This window comes from Labeo rohita, unplaced genomic scaffold (genome assembly GCF_022985175.1).
Source record: "Labeo rohita strain BAU-BD-2019 unplaced genomic scaffold, IGBB_LRoh.1.0 scaffold_1026, whole genome shotgun sequence".
Lineage (NCBI taxonomy): Eukaryota > Metazoa > Chordata > Actinopteri > Cypriniformes > Cyprinidae > Labeo > Labeo rohita.
Genome location: NW_026127149.1, coordinates 1 through 21,188, shown reverse-complemented (window position 1 = coordinate 21,188; position 21,188 = coordinate 1). Strand labels below are relative to the sequence as shown.

At 37.0% G+C, this 21,188-nt stretch overlaps 2 protein-coding genes and 2 long non-coding RNA genes across 6 annotated transcripts; 2 read left to right on the top strand and 2 right to left on the bottom strand.

The window, feature by feature from the left end:
• Positions 1-1,224: 1,224 nt before the first annotated feature.
• dennd1c (DENN domain containing 1C) lies at positions 1,225-13,853 on the top strand. 3 transcript variants are annotated; one of them, XM_051100513.1, is made up of 24 exons: positions 1,225-1,398; positions 2,359-2,423; positions 2,851-2,894; positions 4,112-4,161; positions 4,253-4,372; positions 4,581-4,650; positions 4,730-4,810; positions 4,893-4,967; positions 5,263-5,316; positions 5,754-5,864; positions 6,464-6,564; positions 7,441-7,486; positions 7,581-7,682; positions 7,757-7,882; positions 7,997-8,098; positions 9,958-10,048; positions 10,131-10,171; positions 10,457-10,507; positions 11,056-11,103; positions 11,188-11,307; positions 11,830-11,859; positions 11,988-12,076; positions 12,146-12,356; positions 12,839-13,853. In XM_051100513.1, the coding sequence occupies exons 1-24, from the start codon at positions 1,382-1,384 to the stop codon at positions 13,586-13,588; spliced, it is 2,595 nt and encodes an 864-aa protein (XP_050956470.1). In that variant the 5' UTR covers positions 1,225-1,381; the 3' UTR covers positions 13,589-13,853. The 3 variants fall into 3 exon arrangements, with proteins under 3 accessions (XP_050956470.1, XP_050956472.1, XP_050956471.1); XM_051100515.1 differs by lacking the exon at positions 4,893-4,967; XM_051100514.1 differs by lacking the exon at positions 11,830-11,859.
• Positions 11,946-12,863, bottom strand: LOC127157260 (uncharacterized). Its single transcript, XR_007825872.1, has 3 exons — positions 12,729-12,863; positions 12,138-12,415; positions 11,946-12,064 (listed from the first exon to the last, which is right to left on the bottom strand). It is a non-coding gene; the product is annotated as an uncharacterized LOC127157260 (long non-coding RNA).
• A 1,047-nt stretch (positions 13,854-14,900) lies between the features above and the next one.
• Positions 14,901-16,869, bottom strand: LOC127157261 (uncharacterized). Its single transcript, XR_007825873.1, has 3 exons — positions 16,685-16,869; positions 15,170-15,227; positions 14,901-15,048 (listed from the first exon to the last, which is right to left on the bottom strand). It is a non-coding gene; the product is annotated as an uncharacterized LOC127157261 (long non-coding RNA).
• A 1,982-nt stretch (positions 16,870-18,851) lies between these two features.
• On the top strand, positions 18,852-20,447 carry LOC127157257 (complement C3). The gene is made up of 5 exons (XM_051100512.1): positions 18,852-18,994; positions 19,072-19,267; positions 19,405-19,573; positions 20,089-20,162; positions 20,280-20,447. Exons 1-5 carry the CDS (start codon positions 18,924-18,926, stop codon positions 20,430-20,432), a joined length of 663 nt encoding a protein of 220 aa, XP_050956469.1. The 5' UTR covers positions 18,852-18,923; the 3' UTR covers positions 20,433-20,447.
• The last annotated feature ends 741 nt before the right edge of the window (positions 20,448-21,188 follow it).

The window sequence follows — 21,188 nt, the reverse complement described above, 5'->3', positions numbered from 1 at the left end:
CATGAATCTGTACAAGGCATTGTAAAGCAGTGTTAATAAGCGTAGTGCAGCTTAGTGTACAGCAGTAACCAAGAAAACAGTATCACTGCTTAATTAGCGTTGAGCGCTGTATTAACTTTAGTTTGTCAAAATATAACGCCCTTTCCTGCTTCTCTATATGAGTTAGCAAGTTCCACACATTTTTACATCATAAATTAGTAGAACAACGTCTTCAGTCGTACATTAACCGTGCAATCCGCGCTTCTGTTCACATCCGAGCATCCCCACAATGGCCGCCCATCCGGGTAACTGACCATAACGAGAAGTATTTGGAAACCCTCTGTTTACGTGCTTCAGTGTGAGTGTAAGTGTAATTCGTAACTGAGTTTGAGACAAGGAACAGATCGGTTTTTCCTCAATTGTGAGGAATGAATTATAAAATGTGAGATATAAAGTCACAATTATTTTAGTGTTTTTTTTTTTTTTGTTTTTGTTTTTTTGAGGTCAAAACGAGCTTCCATAGAAAGTTGACATATTAACGACATAAGAACGTCCTCGGAATATCATTCTAAGCCTTAAATAATACTGCACTTACATTTAGAAAACCGGACATCTTCTAAATCCAAAATGCTGTTCCTCCACTAAACACTAGAGGGAAATATTCATACCACGAATTGGATGTGCATTTAATGCAATGACAATATTAGTCAAAGGAGCTGTCAGAACAGTTTGTGTAAAAGAGTGTGTCTGTGTAAATAGGACAGAGTTACCTGTTTGCTTGGCACATCTATGCTGATCACCCTTCAGTGTTAGACTAAGAAAGAGAGAGAGCAAACACATGATCAATGATGAGAGCATAAAAACAGAGTAATGAGAAGGCAGTGACACAACAGAGGAAGTCCATTCCTTTGTTTCCTCATCCATATGTTTATGTTTTCAACCAACACTAAGTGAGAGTATGAGTTTGGCTTATACAACATGAATGCACACATCTACATTAGTGACAGGCCACTTAAAAATAATGTAAAAGTGTAAGAACAACAAAGAATGAAACTACAGTATATACTTTAAAACATAATGAGTTTCGGAAATGATTCAACCTAAAGATTAGATTTGATCTACCAAAGGGCAAAGCATTCTAGTTCTTACTGAAAATATGAGATTATAAAGTAGATATTATAGTGTCAATAGACCAGCAAACGTCATGTAGGTCACACACAGAGAGAAAGAGATCAGGAAGTGCTGTCTTAAGTTGTGTGCTAGTCGGCGGAACTGGCTGTTTGATGTGAGGATGTGCGTGTGCAGAAGTGTGTGTGTCGATGCATGTTAATAAAGGATCTAATGACTTTGGTCTGCTGATGCCCTGAACACCCCCGAATGGGCCCCAACATACAAGTGCATCATGGGCTCCAGGATAAAGTAAGAATCTCTCAATTTTTCTGTCGATTTCTCTCTGTTTGTTCACATTGTGGTCTGCTGCTTACTTCCTCTTCCTTGCTCTGTCGTTCTCGGATGCGAGGCTTTCGATAATGTCACAATTCAGTGAATAAACTCAGACACCAAAACAGCAACAAATCTGCAGAAGAACAGATAGAGAGAGTTTGCACACTTTTCCACACAGAAGCATCACTTCTTCTTCATCATTTCTGCCGGCTTTGAAAATACACTTCTTCAAGTCTAAATATCATTGCATTAGAAAAATATTAGATGAATTATCTCTACGTCCACCTTTCTTCATTAGTTTTGAAGTCTCAATGTGTTTGAATCAGCTGGCTTGTGGTGATTTTTAGTAGATTTATGAAGTCAGTTCTCTCATGTTCTCACAGGTGTGGAGAATCACATTAACTATCAACATATAACCACACAAACAGACATCTTCAACACTACATCTGTTGGCTTCTCATCCCTTGAGAAGAATAAATAATGAATATGATCTCTTACAACTGCAATTGCAAATGGAGTCAGATTTTTCTCCTGAGAAACAACAGATCTGCAATTAAAGATCTCAATATGAACATTTCTCATCACATTCTTGATATTTTGTCATTTAAAAATCTCTTTCGATAAGTTTTAGCAGACAAGCATGCTGTTTGATTCATTACATTTGCATAACTTATTTTAGACAGACGACCAAACTCACGACTGGAAATATTTTCTGATGCGCTTCTTCTAATTTAGTAGTCGACCACATCCTGCTCCACCAATGAAGCACCTTGTGAGAAGAACAGCAGAAAATGATTCAGAGCTGATCACATTCAGTCGCTGGTCATTCTAACAGTGTTTATGCTTCATATCAGAAGTGTGTAATGTTTATCAGGTGGGAATTCAATGGTGGTTTTGTTATGATGACTGTTTTGCCTATGGTTTTGTTGTTCTCAGAGAAAACCCTGACAAAACATTCTACTGGTTCTTCCAAGCCTCATGTCCAATCGCCAGAGATAAAGGTGGGTACCGCACACACACAAACATACACACCTACACACACACTAACTAACTGAAGTAATGAAGACACACTCACAAACTGTCTCTTCTGAGAATGGCTCTTCCTGTCACATGACTGAACTAGAAAAACCACACAGCAGGGCAGATACACGCTCATCAGAATGCAAAAAGTCAGAGGAACTATTTAGTATGCTTTGACTTGCTAACAGGGCGGAGAAAGGTAACACACTGATGGTCTAAATAGAGATGGGACTGACATGGTTGGACCGGGTCTAGATGAGGTCTGGCTGTTTAGAATCAGGCTGAACCGGACTGGTTACCCTACTTGGGCAACTCTGACCTGACTCTAACCACATCCTCTACTTGAAAAATGAACTGATGTGACTGACCCATGTGTGTGTGTGTGTGTGTGTGTTTCTATTCGAGTAGATCCTGATGTGCTGTTTCAGTTCCCTGAAGACTTTAATGATGAGGTTAGTACTCGAGGATCACCGTGGTTCTTTCTTTCTGTTTTTTTTTTTTCTTCTTTTTTTGTTTTAATTTAAAAATATATACAAATATAATAAATAAAACCACTGCATAATTAAATAATTACATGAAAATATGAACCAAGCATCTTCTTACCATGATAAATTATAATAAAAACAAAAACCCTGCATAAATAATGCACAAATAAATAAAAAAAGCTTCTGTTTATTATGCTGTAGTTCTAAAAATTAGGTAAAAATTATAATGAATAAAAACCACTGCACAAATAAATAATTGCATAAATAAATGCAGAGATAAATTAAGCCTCTGCTCACCATTAATAATAGCTAAGTTTTAATAATAAATAAAAAAATAATAATTAATAATATTTAGTAATAAATGCATTTATAAAATACACATGTACTATATTATTTATATATACTGTATCTATAGATATAAATGTATATAGTAACATGAAACCAGAACTCACAATTTATTTTCTGAAAACATTTATTCTCAGCCTGACTCATCAGAAATGTTATTTTAAATCAAAATGTAATAACCTGTTCCACTTCTGCAACAATTTTGGTTTTTCGGCAATGGCACTGAGGGCACCTGGCCTTAATGTTAACCAAAACAGTCAAATAGCATTACTGCTGTACGTGGAACATGCATTGTTTTAGCCTTTCTGAGGTGCATTTCACAAAAGCATGGTTAGCTAACTATAGTCGTTAGTTCCAATGAACTGTATTGGTAATGACGGGACTTACGATCATAGTTGCTTTCACACATAAAAGACTCTGATTTGAAACAGAAGCATTACCACTAGAGAAACTAGAGTCTTCACGTCCGTGTTTGTTTGTGGTGTTCACAATCCAAAACTCACATTCTGATGTCAAATGCCCACTCTTCAGCATCCAGTCCAGTCTCGATGGACTCTTTCTGTTTAATTCAGAAATATCTTACATTATGCAAGTAAAATGCGTTGTGAATGCAAAGGAATATGTGCATAGATATCACTACAAAACTACAAATATAAACTACAAATCAGTGGGCGCATTCTGAAAAATAAAGGTTCTTTATTGGCATCAGTGGTTCTGTGAACCATTGACATGCATGGAATCATACCATTCCACAAAGACTCTTTATAGTGTAAAAAAAAAAAAATAATAATAAAAGTGGAAACTGTTTTGGAACCTTTATTTCTTCCGTTCTCACACAGGAGTCTTTGCAGTCCTTGCCTCGCTTTTGCTTCCCTTATGACATAGAGAGGTAAATATCATTCATTCATTATTTAAGATGGATGGCCAAGTCTTTTTACCTTTTATGACTGATTAACTGTGGCTGGTCGGTTGCTTGACAGGGTGAAGGACACTGTTGCCATCCAGCACTTCACATTCGTCTTGACCGATCTGGAAGGATGTCAGCGCTTTGGTTTCTGCAGACTCACGTCCAGCTCTCAAACTTGCTTGTGCATCCTCAGGTCTCAAACATGCAAACTACACAACAAATAGCTGATGACTGATACTCCTTGATGAAGCCTGCTTCTCATAGTCTCAATCACTTTCACTTTTAGTTTTCAAGTTAACCTGATTTTAAGGTTGATTTTTGAATAGTTAGTTCTAAGTACGCACAAAATAGACTTACCAGTTATCTGACCTGAGCACAATGCGTTTTTTCTCTCAACACAGTTATTTGCCCTGGTTTGAGGTCTTCTACAAACTTCTGAATAATCTAGCCGACTACTCAACGAAAGGACAGGTATGATTTAACAGTCTTCTAATGATCTACATTTAAAAAGTCAATTATTTAACACCATTTCATTTGAACGCCCTGCCAGACCAGCGAGATGAAAGAGCTGCTCTCGGTTCTCTACAAGCACCCTGTCCCTCCGGCCAATGGCTCCATCACGCTGCAGATGGTAAGTCCTCATTGGCTGGTGGAAGTTCCATTTATGACATCACATGTGACATCACAATCAGGTTGGTGTGTTCTTTACTGAGGGAGGGAAGCTAATGATTGGAACTGAGATGCCTGGCATCTGTGGAGATGCCCCTAGAGGGGAGGAGTCAGAGGGGGTGAGTCCCTGATCCATATTAAACCCAGTCGGCCAGACTAAACCTCCGCTCCAGTGTCTAATAAATCCTAATACAATCCATGATGTGAAATCAAACTAATCCAGCGTCCAAAACTAACCCTGGATGTCTAACAACGCTTAACTAAAACACTAATAGGTCCTTGGAAAAAAAGAAAAAAAAAGAAGAGAAGAGTATTCATCTAAAAACCTTGAGGCAGACTAACTCGAAGGCCTTACTTTCATGGTTTCATGGTTCTGACAGTTTATTTGTGTGGAATAATGTTTTTCTTCATCAGATCCCGTACTTCATTGCGCCAGATCCCAAAGCCCTGCCCTCTATTCCAGAGAGTGTGAGTTTTTCCATTGTTTCTGTTCAGGTTTTGTAGCATTTGGGTTTTATTTCTTTTTGTATATTCCTCGGTTCTTATACACTACTTGGGGGGGAAATGCATTAAAGATTTTTAAATGTGCTGAACAACTGTTTTCAACATTAATATAATTGGCAATGTTTCTTGAGGAGCAAATCAGCATATTAGAATGATTTCTGAAGTATCACATGACACTGATGCTAAAAATACAGCTTTGATGACAGCAATACATTACATTTTACAATACATTACAATAGAAAACAGCTTTTGAACTGTGAAAATGTTTCACAATATTTCTTTTTTTTTTTTTTTTTTTGTTTTTTTTTTGTTTGTTTGTTTATGAAAGAAGAGACTTCTTTTAAACACATTAAAAATGTTTGTTCCAAATATCTGATGGTATGTATGTCTGTGCATATTAGAGGAACCTGACAGAGCTGGTGGTGGCAGTGGATGTAGGAAACCTATTGCAGCTGTACGCCAGCATGCTGTTCGAGAGACGGATCCTCATTTACTGCAGCAAACTCAGCACTGTGAGTTCAATCTGCGACAGTCTTTGTGAATCAAAACTGATAATGTTTTGTTCACAAGGCTACTAAAACTAAAACTCCCGCAACAGTACGGCATGGCACTAGAAACACCATGGGTTTGATTCACAAGGGAAACACATACCTTGATATTTGTGTCATTCACTTTCAATAAAAAAAATGCATCATTCCAGTATCTAAAAAGTGCAACAAGCACATTACACATTACCTTGATTACCATTTGGGAACTGCATGCGAACTGCAAGTGAATGCACTAAGTGAAATTGCTGTTGGACACCAGCCTAACAAACTGAAAATTGGTCGATTGGATTTGGTTTCTCGTCAGAAATCCTAGTGCGAAAACGCCTTAACACCCAACTAGGCGTGACATAATGAATCTACATGCCACAAATCAGAGTTTTGTCCCAACCAGCTGCAGCACATTGTTCAGTTTCTGTTATATTAAACATCCTCTGATTGGCTGAGAATGTGTCATTTCATAAAAATGAAATTAAAATGTGTTGTGTTGCATCTGGTCAGGATGCAACTTTATTAAACATGCACCAAACAGCAGTTAAGAGTGTTTTGTTTGTGTGTGTGTTAAGCTGACGGCCTGCATACACGCGTGTAATGGGATGCTGTACCCCATGTACTGGCAGCACATCTTCATCCCAGTGCTGCCGCCTCATCTGCTGGACTACTGCTGGTGAGACTCACTCTCTCTCTCTCTCTCTCTCTCTCTCTCTCTCTCTCACACACACACACACACAGACACAAACACACAGCAGCAGCAGTGCAAGTTCAAATCAAATTCAAAATTATTTTATACAAGACATTTAAAAGAAACAGAAGACAAATACGTTTTTAAATAATACGTGGTAGAATAAAAACAACTAGATGAGTAAAATTTGTGAACAAACTTTGAGGTTGGCTTAAGAAAGCCTAGCCTAAATGTTTGAAATTTGTAAATGGTTGAAGTTTTAAAGTTTAGATAGATGCTGCTAACACATTTGTAACATGTTGCTAGCATGTTTTTAGCACAATCACCATGTTGTTAGCATGCTTTAACATGATTAGCATTTTGTTAGCATTTTGCTAACATGTTTCCAACATGATTAACATGCTACTAGCAGGATTAACATGTTAGCATGATTAGCCTGAAGTTAGCATGTTATAGTATACTAAGCGTGTTGCTATCATGTTTTAACATGTAACTAGCGTGTTTTTAACAACACAATGACCATGTTGTTACCATGCTGTTAACATGATTAGCATGTAATTAACATGTAATTAACAGGTTGTTAGCATGTTTTAGCACATTTTCCGTGTTATTCTCATGTTAACATGCTTCTAACATGATTAGCATGCTAATGCTAGCATGTTTTAGTATGATTAACATGTTGTTAACATGCATTTAACATTATTACCATGTTGTTAACATGTTTCTAACATAATTAACAGGTTGCTACCATGATTAACATGTTGTTAGTATGATTAGCCTTTGCTAGTAATTAAAACAATACAGATACAGAAGGTCTGTGTGAACACCACATAATTTCACCTCACGTTTACTTTTTTTTAGTGCACCGATGCCGTACCTCATTGGAATTCATTCCAGCATGGCGGAGGTACAACACTTCCCTATTCTAATGGTTTTCTTTCACACCAGCACTGTCTGTCACACTAACACTGCTGTTCCTTCTGTGTGTTTGTGCGAGGCAGACAGTAAGGAGTCGAGCTCTGGAGGACGTGGTCTTATTAAACGTAGACACCAACACCCTAGAGTCACCCCACGAGGACCTGAAAAAGATTCCGGCCGACGTGGTGAGACTCTTTTACTCTTTGCAGATCTCTAACACACCAAAAATTAAGGTTTACAGTGAACTCTGTTGTCGCAGGTGGCAGGACTGAAGGTCAGGCTGAAGAGACAGGCAGCGTCAGCTGGGTCAGGGGTCGCGCACGCTTTCCTCAGAGCACAGGCTCTGCTGTTCGGAGGATACAGAGATGCCTTACAGTCACCTGACGTGAGTGAGACACATTCACATATATATATATATATATATATATATATATAATATACATTTCCTTAAGTTTCAGAAACACTTGTCGCTTCAGTGCTCCTCTCTTGCACTTTGCAGGAAGGTCCGGTGGTTTTCTCCAATGAGTTGTTTCTGAGTCACAAGTCTCAAAGCATGCGGGATTTTCTGGAGAGCGCAGTTCACCTGCAGTGTTTCAAAGAGGTATCTGCAAACACACACTCACAGCATCAGCAGGTTTCAGACACTACAGGTCATTGTTATTTCATGCAATGTCAATGACGAAGGCTATTTTGCTTTTTTTAGACTAGTGGAAACAAATACACGTTGAAGTGTTTGTTGTATTGCACTTTTTCTATTTGCATCTGCAGATTTAAAATACATACCTGTAAAGGTTTAAAATACATAACTTTTATTTTAGTTTAACTTGAAGAACTAAAATATTATTATGCATAATTACATGCTTACCCTAAACCAAACCCTCATCCTAACCCTAACAGTACAGTAAGTAATTAATATAACTCAGTACTTAAATGTACAATTACACTGTAACAAGGATATAAAAATAGTGTAACCTAAAAACTGACAAGACAACTGACGGGCATATATATATAACACATTACAAGTAACGCAAGTTACGTAATATTATTACTTTTTCCAAGTAACTAGTAAAGTAACGCATTACTTTTTAATTGACAAGAAAATATCGGAGATACTTTTTCAAATAAGTTTCAGTTACTTTTCCCCCATTTATTGATTAGAAGCTCTCCTATCCCCATGTTGAGAGAAATCTGGAGTAAGATGCTATTTCTTCACAATGTGAACATGTATTAATTCATCTCACTCACAAAAAACATTCAGTTTTCCTCAAAATGAATAAATACAGCAAAATTTATTTTAAAAAAAAAAAAAAAGCCTAGCAAGCCCTGCCCAAAATTAAAAAGTAACGCAAAAGTAAAGTAACGCATTACTTTCCATAAAAAGTAACTAAGTAACGTAATTAGTTATTTTTTTAGGGAGTTACTTAATATTGTAATGCATTACTTTTAAAAGTAAATTTCTCCAACATTGTATATATATGTGACCCTGGACCACAAAACCAGTCTTAAGTCACTGGGGTTTATTTGTAGCAATAGCCAAAAATACATTGTATGGGTCAAAATTATTGATTTTTATTTAAAAAAAATCATTAGGAAATTAAGTAAAGATCACGTTCCATGAATATATTTAGTAAAATTCCTACTGTAAATGTATGAAAACTTAATTTTTGATTAGTCATATACATTGTTAAAAACACTGTTTGAAGAACTTTAAAGGTGAATTTCTCAATATTTTGATTTTTTTGCACCCTCAGATTCCTGATTTTTAAATATTTGTATCTCGGCCAAATATTGTCCTATCCTAACAAATCATACATCAACGGAAAGCTTATTTATTCAGCTTTCATATGATATATCTCAATATATATATCAACAAAAGAGCCTAGCTTTATCTAATGTTCATATTTCTGTTCTGGCAAAGTATGCAAGCTAGCACACATTAAATGTGATAATACGCATAACTGAACATCTCAGAAAACCTGCAGTAGAAAGCAATTGGCTTAATATGCCGTTATTAATTAACTGGAGATGTATGGTGAAATATAGTTTTGGAATAGTACAAACAAAAATCATGTCGTTTCCAAACCACTATGTCTTTTTCTTTTTTCTTCTTCTTTTTCCTTTAGAGACATTTTGAAAAATGTTCAAGCTTCTCTTTTTCTCTGAATGAGATCTGTGGACATTGAGCTGCAAAAATAGCTTTAAAAGCTTTAAAACGCACCCAAATGTCTTCTTAAGTCATACAATCGCTTGTGTGAAGAAAGCATTGGCAACTTGTGCATCAATACATTCCAGTTTAACGTGATTGGTAACAAATGCATCCAACCAGTGGCATTTGTTGTTGTGCCAGTCTTGCATATGCAGAAGAGCAAATGCTGAGTTTTAAAACAAAGGGGTAGACTATGAGAATAACCGTGACACCGCTGTATGGTATCTCCCATTATAATCTTGTTTTGTTCTCAGTTTATTGACGGCCGGCTGAAAATGCTGAACCAGGGCAAAGAGCCGGATGATGCGTTTGAGGAGGAGGTGCATCAGTGTGGAGCTTCATCTGGTGCGTTTACGTTCATCACAGAATCAGACGTGTCTGTTGGTTTTCTCTTTTTAACACTCCTTCTGCTTGTGATTCCTTTCAGGTGGCTCTAAATTGCGTCGGCAATGGGTGGGAAACCTAAAGGTATGTTTTACTCGTACAGGAACTATAAACAAGACACAACTCTGGCTGACAACCATACTACGATATCTGCAGTATGCATTAGAGTGCACGCTATTTTCAGTATACACAGATTACCTACAAGATCTAGTACAGCAGTGCATGCTTGACCTTCCATTTCTGGTCTGACAAATAAACTACAACAAATATCAAACATGATTTCCACGTCATAACTCGTGATTTGATTAGACTTACAAAAGTTGCTTTTATATGAAAGTGGATTTTAAAAAAGCGACTGTGTCTTCACAGAAAGGGGGTGGAGCTCTGATCGTGACATGGAAGTCTACAGCAAACAAAGCAGTGAGTATTTTTACAGTATTGTTCAAAAGTCTCTTCTGTTTGCCAAGGCTTTATTTATTTATTTATTTATTTATTTAATACAGCAAAAACAGTAATATTGTAAAATATTAGAGTTTCAAATACCATGTACCGTAAAATACAGTAACATGAAATATTGAAGTTTAAAATAACTGTTTTCTATGTTAATATAGTAAAGTGTAATTGATTCCAATAATCAAAGCTGAATTTTCAGCATCATTACTCCAGTCTTCAATGTCACATGATCCTTCAGAAATCATTCTAATATGCTGATTTGCTTTTAAAGAAATATTTATGCTTATTCTAAATGTTGAAAACCAAATATGTTTGTGGAAACTGTGATACATTTCATTTTTCATGGTTTCTTTGATGAATAAAAAGTTCAAAATTGTGTAAATTATAAGTGACTTCACTGTCACTTTTCATTAATGTTATGCATTCTTGCTGAATAGAAGCATTCATTTCCTTTAAAAAAAAAATGATAAACTTTTGAAAGGTTAATATGTATTAATTCTCTTTATCTCATTCAGACCAAATATCACAGCAAATTTGGACTGAAAAACCTTCTGTCTTCAAAGGTGAGTTTTTATTCCTCATATTACATGTGATTTTCATTTTCATCTGTTTGTGGTTATGTTTAATTTTTGGATTTCCTCTTTCAGGATCAAACTGAACCTCATATGCTACAGAGGGGCGGGTCTGTGTGTGGAACCCACACGTATCGCCTCATCCAATCAGACTGCCTTCAGAACCGCCTACCAATCACACAGCACTTTGGCAGGGTGAGTGATACCTGAAAGCACCCAAATTAAACTACACAAAAATGATGTCAGAAAGCTAAACTGTACAATACCAGTAAAAAGCTTGGGGCTGGTAAGAAAAAAGTTTCACCAGTGTTGCATTTAAAACAGTTATATTATGAAACATCATTACAATTTAAAATAACAGTGTTCTGCATGAATGTAATTTATTTCTGTGATCAAAGCTGAATTTTCAGCATCTTTGCTCCAGTCTTCAGTGTCACATGATCCTTCAGAAATCATTCTAATATGCTGATTTGCTGCTCAAGAAACATTTCTGACATTATCATGGTTAAAAACAGTTGTGCTGCCCAATATTTTTGTGGAAACTGTGATACATTTTATTATTCAGGATTCTTTGATAAAAAAAAGTTCATAGAACAGTATTTATTTGAAATAGAATTATGAATGTCTTTACTGTAACCATTTAAAGCATCCTATTGATTTCTCTTTTTAATTATATATATATGAACTTTTATACTTATGCACTTTTTAATTATATAGATGCATGGAGGCCTTGCCATACACAAATTTGTGAGTGAGAAAATTCTTGCAGTTTGGCTCCACCTTGTGTTCAACCACAATACAGCCCATGCACTTTAGTTGCAATTCATGCAATGTTTTTGTTTTTCACACACTTTATTTGCGGCTTTATTTCTCAGTCTCGACCGCGGAGGCCAGCACGCAAACAGCCCAGCCCACAGGACAATGAGTACCAGACAGAGGATGACAACACCACCTATGACGACAGGTGAGATGAAAGGAAACTTGCCATATATTATATTGTATTATATTATATCATTTTTTTTTACCTTTCCAGTGTAACAGAAAATCCTGAGCAGTGCTCTGCCACCAGCGACTTACAGGAAGATGAAGATGATCTCTCTCTCTTGGCCGACCCGGAGGAGATGGACCTGCTCGGTGAGATCTTCGACACGCTGAGTTCCCAGAGCTCCAGAGAGCCAGGTTTACTGTACGGAACTCGCAGCCTCGACCTCTTCAGCTCCGACAGCAGTGAATTCATCTCACACGTAAGGCCTGGATCCTCTCACACAATCTAAACGGTGCTGGACGGAGCATCTGACATAACCTGCAACAAACAGCTACATTCAGTCTTGAGAGCACATTTTAAGTCTTTACAACTCTGCAGTCACAGAAAATATCTTGCCCTGTATGGAATGCATTATAATGGCAGAACATGTTCTTCACATGTAATGTTCTGACATAAAATAGTTATAATAATACAAGGAATTGTGGATGTTTATGTTTTATTTTTCTAAAAAAGTAAAGGAAAACAATACATCGCTATACGGCTGCAATACCATAAAGGGTTAGATACTTAACTAAATTAATAAAAGTAATCATTTCAAACATGTTTAAGGTAGCTGTTGTGTCAGCCTTACCTGACTACTGTTGTTTTTTTGAAAACTTGACATGTTGCAGAAATAGTCCTGCACTGGGAACCTGTTGGTGGAGAAGTCCACACATTCTCACTATTTCATTTCTCTTTCAGAAGAGTTTGACCAACCCAAGTCAGGAGAGTCTAAGTCCCTCTTTTGGAAACAGCGGCAGTCTCATGAGCTGGGAGGAGGAGCTAGAGGATGGGCCTGGTGCTAAGGGGGAGGAGCCTGTTGTCCTGATTGACAGGCCAGAAAATGATCTCAATGAATTGGAGAAGGATTTGACCGAGTTAGGGGAAAATCTGTGTTCAGATCTACAAATTCTAGAAGATGCTTCACTGGATCCCGAAGTGGCTTCTCAAGAAGTGCAAAAGAACAACTGGTTGGAAAATGATGGACAGATGAACGGAACAATGGAGGAAAGCTTGGAAACCGAAACAGAGGTTGAAGAGAGGACAGAGACGCAACCTGACAAAGAAGACGAACTTCAGAAAGAGCATAAGACGACAAATGACTTGGGGTCAAACGGACCTACAAAAGGAGGAATCGCCTCCAATGTTTCTCTCAGTGTACAGATAGACAAAACAGAAGAGCCAGAGAAGAAGAGTGGTGAACCTTCATCACCGAACGTCTTGTCTACCGTAGCTCTGTTTCAGTCCAGGTCCTCGGCTGACTCTTCAGGTTTACGAGGGTTGGATAAATCTCTAAAAACTCCCATGAGAACCCACAAAATCAATGTGGGACCAATGACAGGCCTGCAGACTGAAGAACAAAGCACAAAACTGGCCATTTCATCAACACCAGAAGAACAAACCAAGGCTCCTGTTAAGGTCTCAGAGCTGAAGAAGAGATTTGAACATTAGATCATCATAAATCAAGCATTTTGAAGCGAACGATACTAAAGAACAAGAAATGACTTTTTTAGACTGCCAATTACAAGTGTACATAAAACACTTGCACTCCATTTTGACTGTTGCGAAACAACATTGCTAAGTCAAATGTTTAAGTAAAATTATCCATTGGGTCTTAATTGGATTGTGAAAGGTTGGCGTTGAGTTTGTGGAAGGATATGTCTCATGTACCTGCTGACATCAATGAATAAAGACAATTCAAAGGCAGTGAAGGTTATTACAGTTTGGTGACAGACTTTTTTTTTTTTTATTTAGTTGACTTTTCTTCCTTTGAACTAAGGTGCACAGCATGTGCATTAAATTAAATCAGGTCTATTTTGACGTTCATTGTGACTACAGTATGTCATCAAAATAAACTGACAAATGCACCAATTCTGACCATTAAAAAAAGTCCAATCCTTTTTTTGTTCAATCCAGATATCTTTAATCATTTATAAAAAGCTTATCAGAAAGTGCAAAGCACCGGTAGCTAACTCAGAGCAAATATTGACGCAGTCACAACTAAAAACTCTCAAATGAAATGAAAATGGCACAAAACTCAGGACAAGGTTCTTTACTCACAGATGCATTTTAATTAATCATCCACAGTTACACCATCACATTATGATCAACATCACTCCTAATGTGTCACAGACATTACAGAAACACAAATCTAATACAAAACAACATTTGTGCAATATATATCTTTCTCCCTAGCTTTGAAAATTCACCTTTGGACATGTAAAGCATTTAGTATGACAATGGTAAACTATTTTGGAGGTAAAGCTGCCATGTGACTCCTTCACAAAGACTCTCAGGTGAGTAAACTTCATATCCAGACGAAGTAAACAAAGTCAAACTGGTTTGGCTGTGCATGTAAATCATCTCTATCTCTCTCTTTTGTTTATTACTTTTGATAAATACACTTCCTGGTGTCTTTAGATATCCCAAGTGTGATAGCAAAGCCTTTTACAGCATTCTTGAATTGATTTATCAGCATTAGCAGTGCATTGCGACGTGAAAGCATTCTCACATCTTAGTCAAAAATGGCAAATAAATACCCACCACCACTTCAAGCGTTCTCCATCCATGACTCTTCACTTGGTTTGTCAAGACTCCACATAAACATCAAATTTAAGTTATAATGCAAGTTCTGTTTAGGTTTACCTGATTGACCTAAACAGTGGTGTGGTTTGAGCATCTTCTCAGAGGGCTGCATTCAGATCAGTCTCTCCTCTTTGGGCAGCGGAAGAGCGAGCCCGGGTCTTTCGGCTCCATGGTTTTTGGCTTGTTTCCGCTCTTCCGCGCTGGGTTGGTACGATCCCTCCATATGCCGCCTTTTACGGAGGACGCATGAGAACAGAACCAAGGCCAGAGCCAGCAAGAACAACACCGGCGTGAAAAGGCCCGACGCACTCACCGAACTCATGATGCTCCACACACGCACATGTGAAAACAAACACAGACTGAGAATATCTACGGAACAGTGTTCCAAGGGTGTGTCTGTTCAAGAAAACACAAGATGTGAGTATCCGTGTGTGAGAGGCAAAGTACCTGGTTAATAGTGACTACACAGTGGTCATCCTTTTACATTTTGGAAGGGAACTTTAACCTAGTGGGGGAAGATAAAAGCAAGACGTGAATTCCTACAGTACACAAACACATTAACAGATGAGAAGATAATTTCAAATGGGTCTACTGTTCAGCTGTGGGCTGAAGGAGTTAATTATTAGTCTGGGAAAACACCACTGACCAACAACTACAAGGACATCCACAAAAACACTTTACACGCAGCTGAACATGAACTGAATTCCCCTCTAAAGCCATTCCAAAGCTGTATGACTTTCTGTAAATGAACTACATTGGTGTCTTTTCCACAAACTGAACTACTTATAGTATAACTTTGAAAGACCTGGAATACAGCACATGATGTTAGGGACTAATGTTTTTTTTATTAAAGAAAACTGTCACTGCTCACCAAGGCTGCTTTTATTTGATCCAAAATACAGCAAAAGCAGTAATACTTTGGAATATTTTTACTATTTAAAATAGCAGCTTTCTATTTAATTATATTTTAAAATATAATTTATTCCTGAGATCAAAGCTACATTTTCAGCATCATTACTGTAGTCCTCAGTGTCACATGATTCTTCAGAAATCATTTTAATATGCTGATTTGCTGTTAAAGAAATTATTATTATTATTATTATTATTATTATTATTACAATTTTGATTTTTTTTTTCAGAATTCTTTGAAAGAATAGTATTTATCAGAAATAAAAAAAAAAAAAAAAAAAAAAAAAAAAAAAACTTACGTAACAATATACACCATTCCATTCAAAAGTTTGGGGTCTGATTTTTTTTTTTTTATAGTTTTATTTAGTAAGGATGCTTTAAGATTTTCTTGATTTTTAAGATTTTATTGAGCAGCAAATGAGAATATTAGAATATATTCAAATAGAAAACAGTTATTTTAAAAGAAGTCACAGACAGAATTTACATTTTGGGTAAACGCCATAAAAAAAGTACCTTGAAACATTTTGGTCACTACTCGGATGGCAATATTTATATTACACTATCAGTCAGAGTGTTAAGCTATAAGTTAAATATTGCAATAAATATCTACTAAACTATTATCAAACATTTAACCTGGCATTTACAATGAACTATTTAAGATCATGAGAAGCAAAGGTTTAGATATAAACCTACCGGCTCACAGTCATACTTCATCCCGTACATACATCAATACCATGGTATTCAGTACACTGCCCTATATTAAAGTACCATTCTGTCACCTGATACCTGCTTTTATAATGGACTTTCGTTACTGATTCTCTATTCTTCACAAATTACTTAACTTTCGAGTTTAATAACTACTGTTTTATGGAGATAATATATTATTAAGCAGGCAGTGGTTGGGCTAAGGTGAAGTGAGCTTTATCAGCTCATGATGAGACAGTCAGTCAGCCAGTCAGTCACGGAATGCCGGTGGCGAAGCCGGTTTGACGAGCTGTTTTCAAAGCACACTGAGACGAACAACCATCAGATTGAAAGAGAAACTGGGCTCACCTGAGAAACTGCTGTGATAGAGGACGGAACTCCTGTTGCTCTAATTTTTAATCCTAAACGATCAAGACCTCAGCGTCCAAGCAAAGAGAGCGAGGCAGCCTCGTTTGATCCGTGAGTTCATGTCTGCAGCGCTCTCACCTGGGTCCGGAAGCGCGTCAACTCGCCGTACCTGTTCCACTCACGAAACTCAGGTGAAACGCGCTCAAGAATCTCAACGCCCCTTTTTTCTCCCAAGCGCGCGTTCACACTAACTTATCCCTATCAGAGTGTTAAGTTCCTAGTTCCACTAAATTAGAATAAAAATTATAACAATGAGAATACTGATAATTAAAAAAAAAGTGTATATAATGTCGGAAAAAAAAATCGATTTAGCCTAATTTTTTAATTTAAAAATGGCTAACATAGGAAACATTTTAATTATGTTTAAATTGCTTGTCTACGGTCAGTGGCGTCCGCGGTTAACTTCAAAATGAATATTAAATGGGAGACCTGTAGGCTATATAGCCTAGCATATGCTGTACGTTTCGGGAATTCGCCAATGTATGCAAAGAATGCATGAATGATGATTTCGCCATCTCCTGTCTGTGCTACTCATGTCTTTAGTAGCCTGTCCCTCCGCCATCTGCTCTTTATTCAAAGTACATATACCATCTTCTTGTGTCTATCGGTCACAAATTTACGTGAAAATATGTCAGTATGTCAGGGGAGAGTGGGGACGGATTTGCAACACTTTTTGCATTTCCTTTAGTTTCTCATTTGTATTAGAAAGCCAAAATTTTAATATAAAGCCACACTGTCAGCTACTCACCCGCACTGCTGCAACATATGTGTACAAAATTATAATATACGCACAATTTACACTTGAACAGACAAAGTCAAATGTTGACCCTAGGGGACAGTTGTAACTTTCATTAAAAAGTAAGTAGACTGATACTGACCAGCTGACTGTACATTATCTCTACATAATAGACTATCTGTATGTACAGATGTGTGCAGAATATATGATAAGAATATACGGTGGTAAATAGCCTATTTAATTGATGAGTTGTCAATACAATATAACAATACAATATATAGGGTTATGTTACTGCAAAATTGATCATATTAACATAATGATTACTGATACTGTGATAAAAGGTGGTATATTAACTTGACACAACATCACTGACACATGCTAGCTCATGCCGATCAAGAATCCTAAATATCAAACATGTCAAAAAAAAAAAAAAAAAACAGATATTTAAAAAAGATATTTAACAAAATGTTTTACAACACAGCCTCTCCCCCTACTTACAGTGACATTGAGCAACCTGAGATTAGAAAGACACACTTTCTTAATGATTACTAAAATACTATTTCATGAAATAGTAAAAAATAATATGTGTGTATGAGTTTTAGGGGAAAGATGACGTTATTAGTCAAGATAAAAATCATTTAGCAAATCTCATTGCAGTGCATCTTACATCTTTGGCATACTTTCATGAAAATATACTGTTAGTTCACTGGACCCCTAAAAGATCAATAGAGCAGCTGCCAATTTACCAAAGGTTGAATTTACACAACAACCTCAATAATTTACGGGAAATCAGAATTGCATTGCTGTTAACCCTTCAAGCTCTTCAAGTCTCCTGTCTGTCACACAAAACTGCACTCAGTTCCACAACATGTTGACAATAGTTTCTACAGCTTTGTATATACAGAAAGGAAGAGCACACTGAAAGTTTTATTTTATATGCAGTAGTTTATTATAGAAAGTTACATGAGTAAGGTGCATTTTAGACATTTAGTTTAATAAACATTTTCATTTGGGACTTTTATTATTTTTTTGGACTTTTGAAATGCAAACAACCAAGCGTCAGACAGTTATGCCTTAATAGTCTTTGTCATTTCTTGGGTTTGTGTGCATATGGGATGCATGATAACATGTTTAGGGAAATACATAATGGTAGGAGACACATGTACATGATATTGAGATGCGCAGCTTCATCATAATTTTGAGATTTTCTCACACACAGATATCAATAAACACAAAAATGTATTTTGCGTTTGCGATTATTGGAGCTTATTGTCCTCATTTCCACAACAAATATATCCAAGATCCTCCCCTTCCCAAACATGTTACCTAAACACCATGATGGGAAGAGGAGTGTACGAGAGAGAGCAAATCAGTTTGGACTCTGAGGATTGTGTAGGTGGGTATAAATGTGAGGACGCTCACAGGAAGAGACAGACAGACAAGATGGACGTGAAGCTGCTGTTTCTGACTGTTGTTTTTCTCTCCTCACCGCTCCTCACACTGTGTGACCCACTGTGAGTATCAAACACACGGTTTGTTCATGGATTCACTAACAGATCTGTTTTCAAACGCTCTGATTTGATCTCCTCAGATTTGTTCTGTCAGCTCCTAATTTGCTGAGGGTGGGTTCCTCAGAGAATGTGTTTGTGGAGGCTCAGGATTACTCTGGAGGAGACCTGAATGTGAAGATCATAATTAAGACCCACCCAAAAAAAGACAGGGAGATACTGTCTGAGTCAGTGACACTGACTGCAGCCAATAATTTCCAAACCCTCAAAGATATAAAGGTGCTGCGACTTTAACATACGTTTTTGCTTATATAAGCATATGTGTTATGCATCATGACTGTACAACTGGACATTTGTAAAATGCCTTTTTATTTATTATAAATTGGCAGGGGACTAATTCATGTTCTCTCATTTAGATCCCTGATGATAAAAACTTCTTCTCTGATGATCCTCTGGAGAAGCAGTATGTGTATCTACAAGCTCAGTTTCCATCCGTCACTCTGGAGAAAGTGGTCATGCTCTCATTCCAGTCTGGATATATATTTGTACAAACAGACAAGCCCATCTACACACCTGCTAGCACAGGTACAATTAGGTGTTAAAAAAAAAAAAAGAAAAAAAAGAAAAACGAAAAGAAAAGAAAAAAAAAAAACACCTTAACAAATACAGAGTGCATTAATGCACAATGTGAACTTTGAATGCGTTACATCAGCATGACATCATTAAGTTTGTGTGTACATGGGCACATACACCAGCCTCTGGGTGGTTCCACAATGGGTATATTTATTATTATTTTTAACCTGAAATTTTTTTTGGACAAAGAGGGTCTTTAAGTTGCTATGAATTGGATTGTGTGTCAAATCATCTGAAGAAAAAAAGTTTAAAAAAGCATAATATATGTTGGAATGTAAGATAAACCTATGCCATTAGACTGTTGTAGCTGTTTGCCTAGTTATTGTAAACTGTTTATGGTGGGGTTTTTTTTGTTTGTTTGTTTGTTTGTTTGTTTGTTTTTTTTTACATTTAACACACAAAAATAGTAATAATACATTAAACCTTTAAAACAAAGTATTCCAGTTCTTCTTTGACCTCTTTTGCAGTTCAGTACAGGATTTTCTCTCTGACACCCAACCTGGAGCCACTCAGTGATTCTGGAATCACAGTGGAAATCATGGTAAACGTTGTTTCATGCACTCTTACACTCATTAATAACATGTCATCTGTATGAGTATCATTGCACTGCCGATATCAGCAGTCGTAGTGTTAAAGCTTGATTTCTGTGTTTCTAAAGAATCCTCAAGGCATCACAGTTTCATCAGAGAAGGTATATCCAGTCAAAGGGATCAAGCCCGGAAAATATGCTATTCCTGAGGTTGCCAGGTGTGTAAAGGGACTGAAGCTATTCAACCTGAAAACTTTTTGTTTGTTTGTTTGTTTTGCTTAATACCAGTTTTCTGTTTCTGTCGTTTAGAGCAAATATATGCTAGTTGGGAAGATTAATTAGTTTACTGCTAAGTTGATGCTGACTGTGAAATTTTGTTTGCTATTAGCTGTGAATAGAATTTACAAAAAAATACTTTTTGCTACTTGTTAATTTGCATTTAAATGGCAAACTGCTTTAGTTTCGATTTTCGGGGGCATTTCCGTGCAGTAGGGTTTGCTGGACTGATTAGAAAAGCGTGGACAGCTGTTTTCACTCAAGTGGTCTCAGACTACCTGATGGACATCTTGGCATGGATGAAAGAACATCATCTGCTGCTCAACATGGCAAAGGCAGAGGTTCTCATCTTCCCAGCCACCCCGTCAGTACAGCACAAGATTACCGTACAACTGGACTCATCAACAATAATCCCATCGAGCTTGGCCAGGAATTTTGGGGTGATCCTTGATGATCAGCTGACGTTCAAAGATCATATTGCAAAAACAGTGCGATTATGCATGTTTTCATTACACAACATCAGGAAGATCACACCCTTCCTAACAGAGCATGCAACACAGCTTCGCATCCAGGCCCTTGCATTTCTAGGTTGGACTATTGCAATGCTCTTCTGGCTGGACTTCCAGCCTGTGCAATCAGACCTTTGCAAATGATTCAAAATGCAGCAGCATGTCTTGTTTTCAATAAGCCCAAGAGGGCCCATGTCACACTGCTTCTCATCTCTCTGTGCTGGCTACTCGCATAAAGTTCAAGTCATTGGTG

Excerpts from the sequence above, each read along its gene's own strand:
- dennd1c (XM_051100513.1), top strand. Across the intron at positions 4,811-4,892 it reads GCTCCATCACGCTGCAGATG|GGAGGGAAGCTAATGATTGG; the intron begins GTAAGTCCTCAT and ends TTCTTTACTGAG. Across the intron at positions 12,357-12,838 it reads GCAGTGAATTCATCTCACAC|AAGAGTTTGACCAACCCAAG; the intron begins GTAAGGCCTGGA and ends TTTCTCTTTCAG.
- LOC127157257 (XM_051100512.1), top strand. The coding sequence starts at position 18,924 with ATGGACGTGAAGCTGCTGTTTCTGACTGTTGTTTTTCTCTCCTCACCG. Across the intron at positions 18,995-19,071 it reads CTCACACTGTGTGACCCACT|ATTTGTTCTGTCAGCTCCTA; the intron begins GTGAGTATCAAA and ends TGATCTCCTCAG. Across the intron at positions 20,163-20,279 it reads GAATCACAGTGGAAATCATG|AATCCTCAAGGCATCACAGT; the intron begins GTAAACGTTGTT and ends GTGTTTCTAAAG.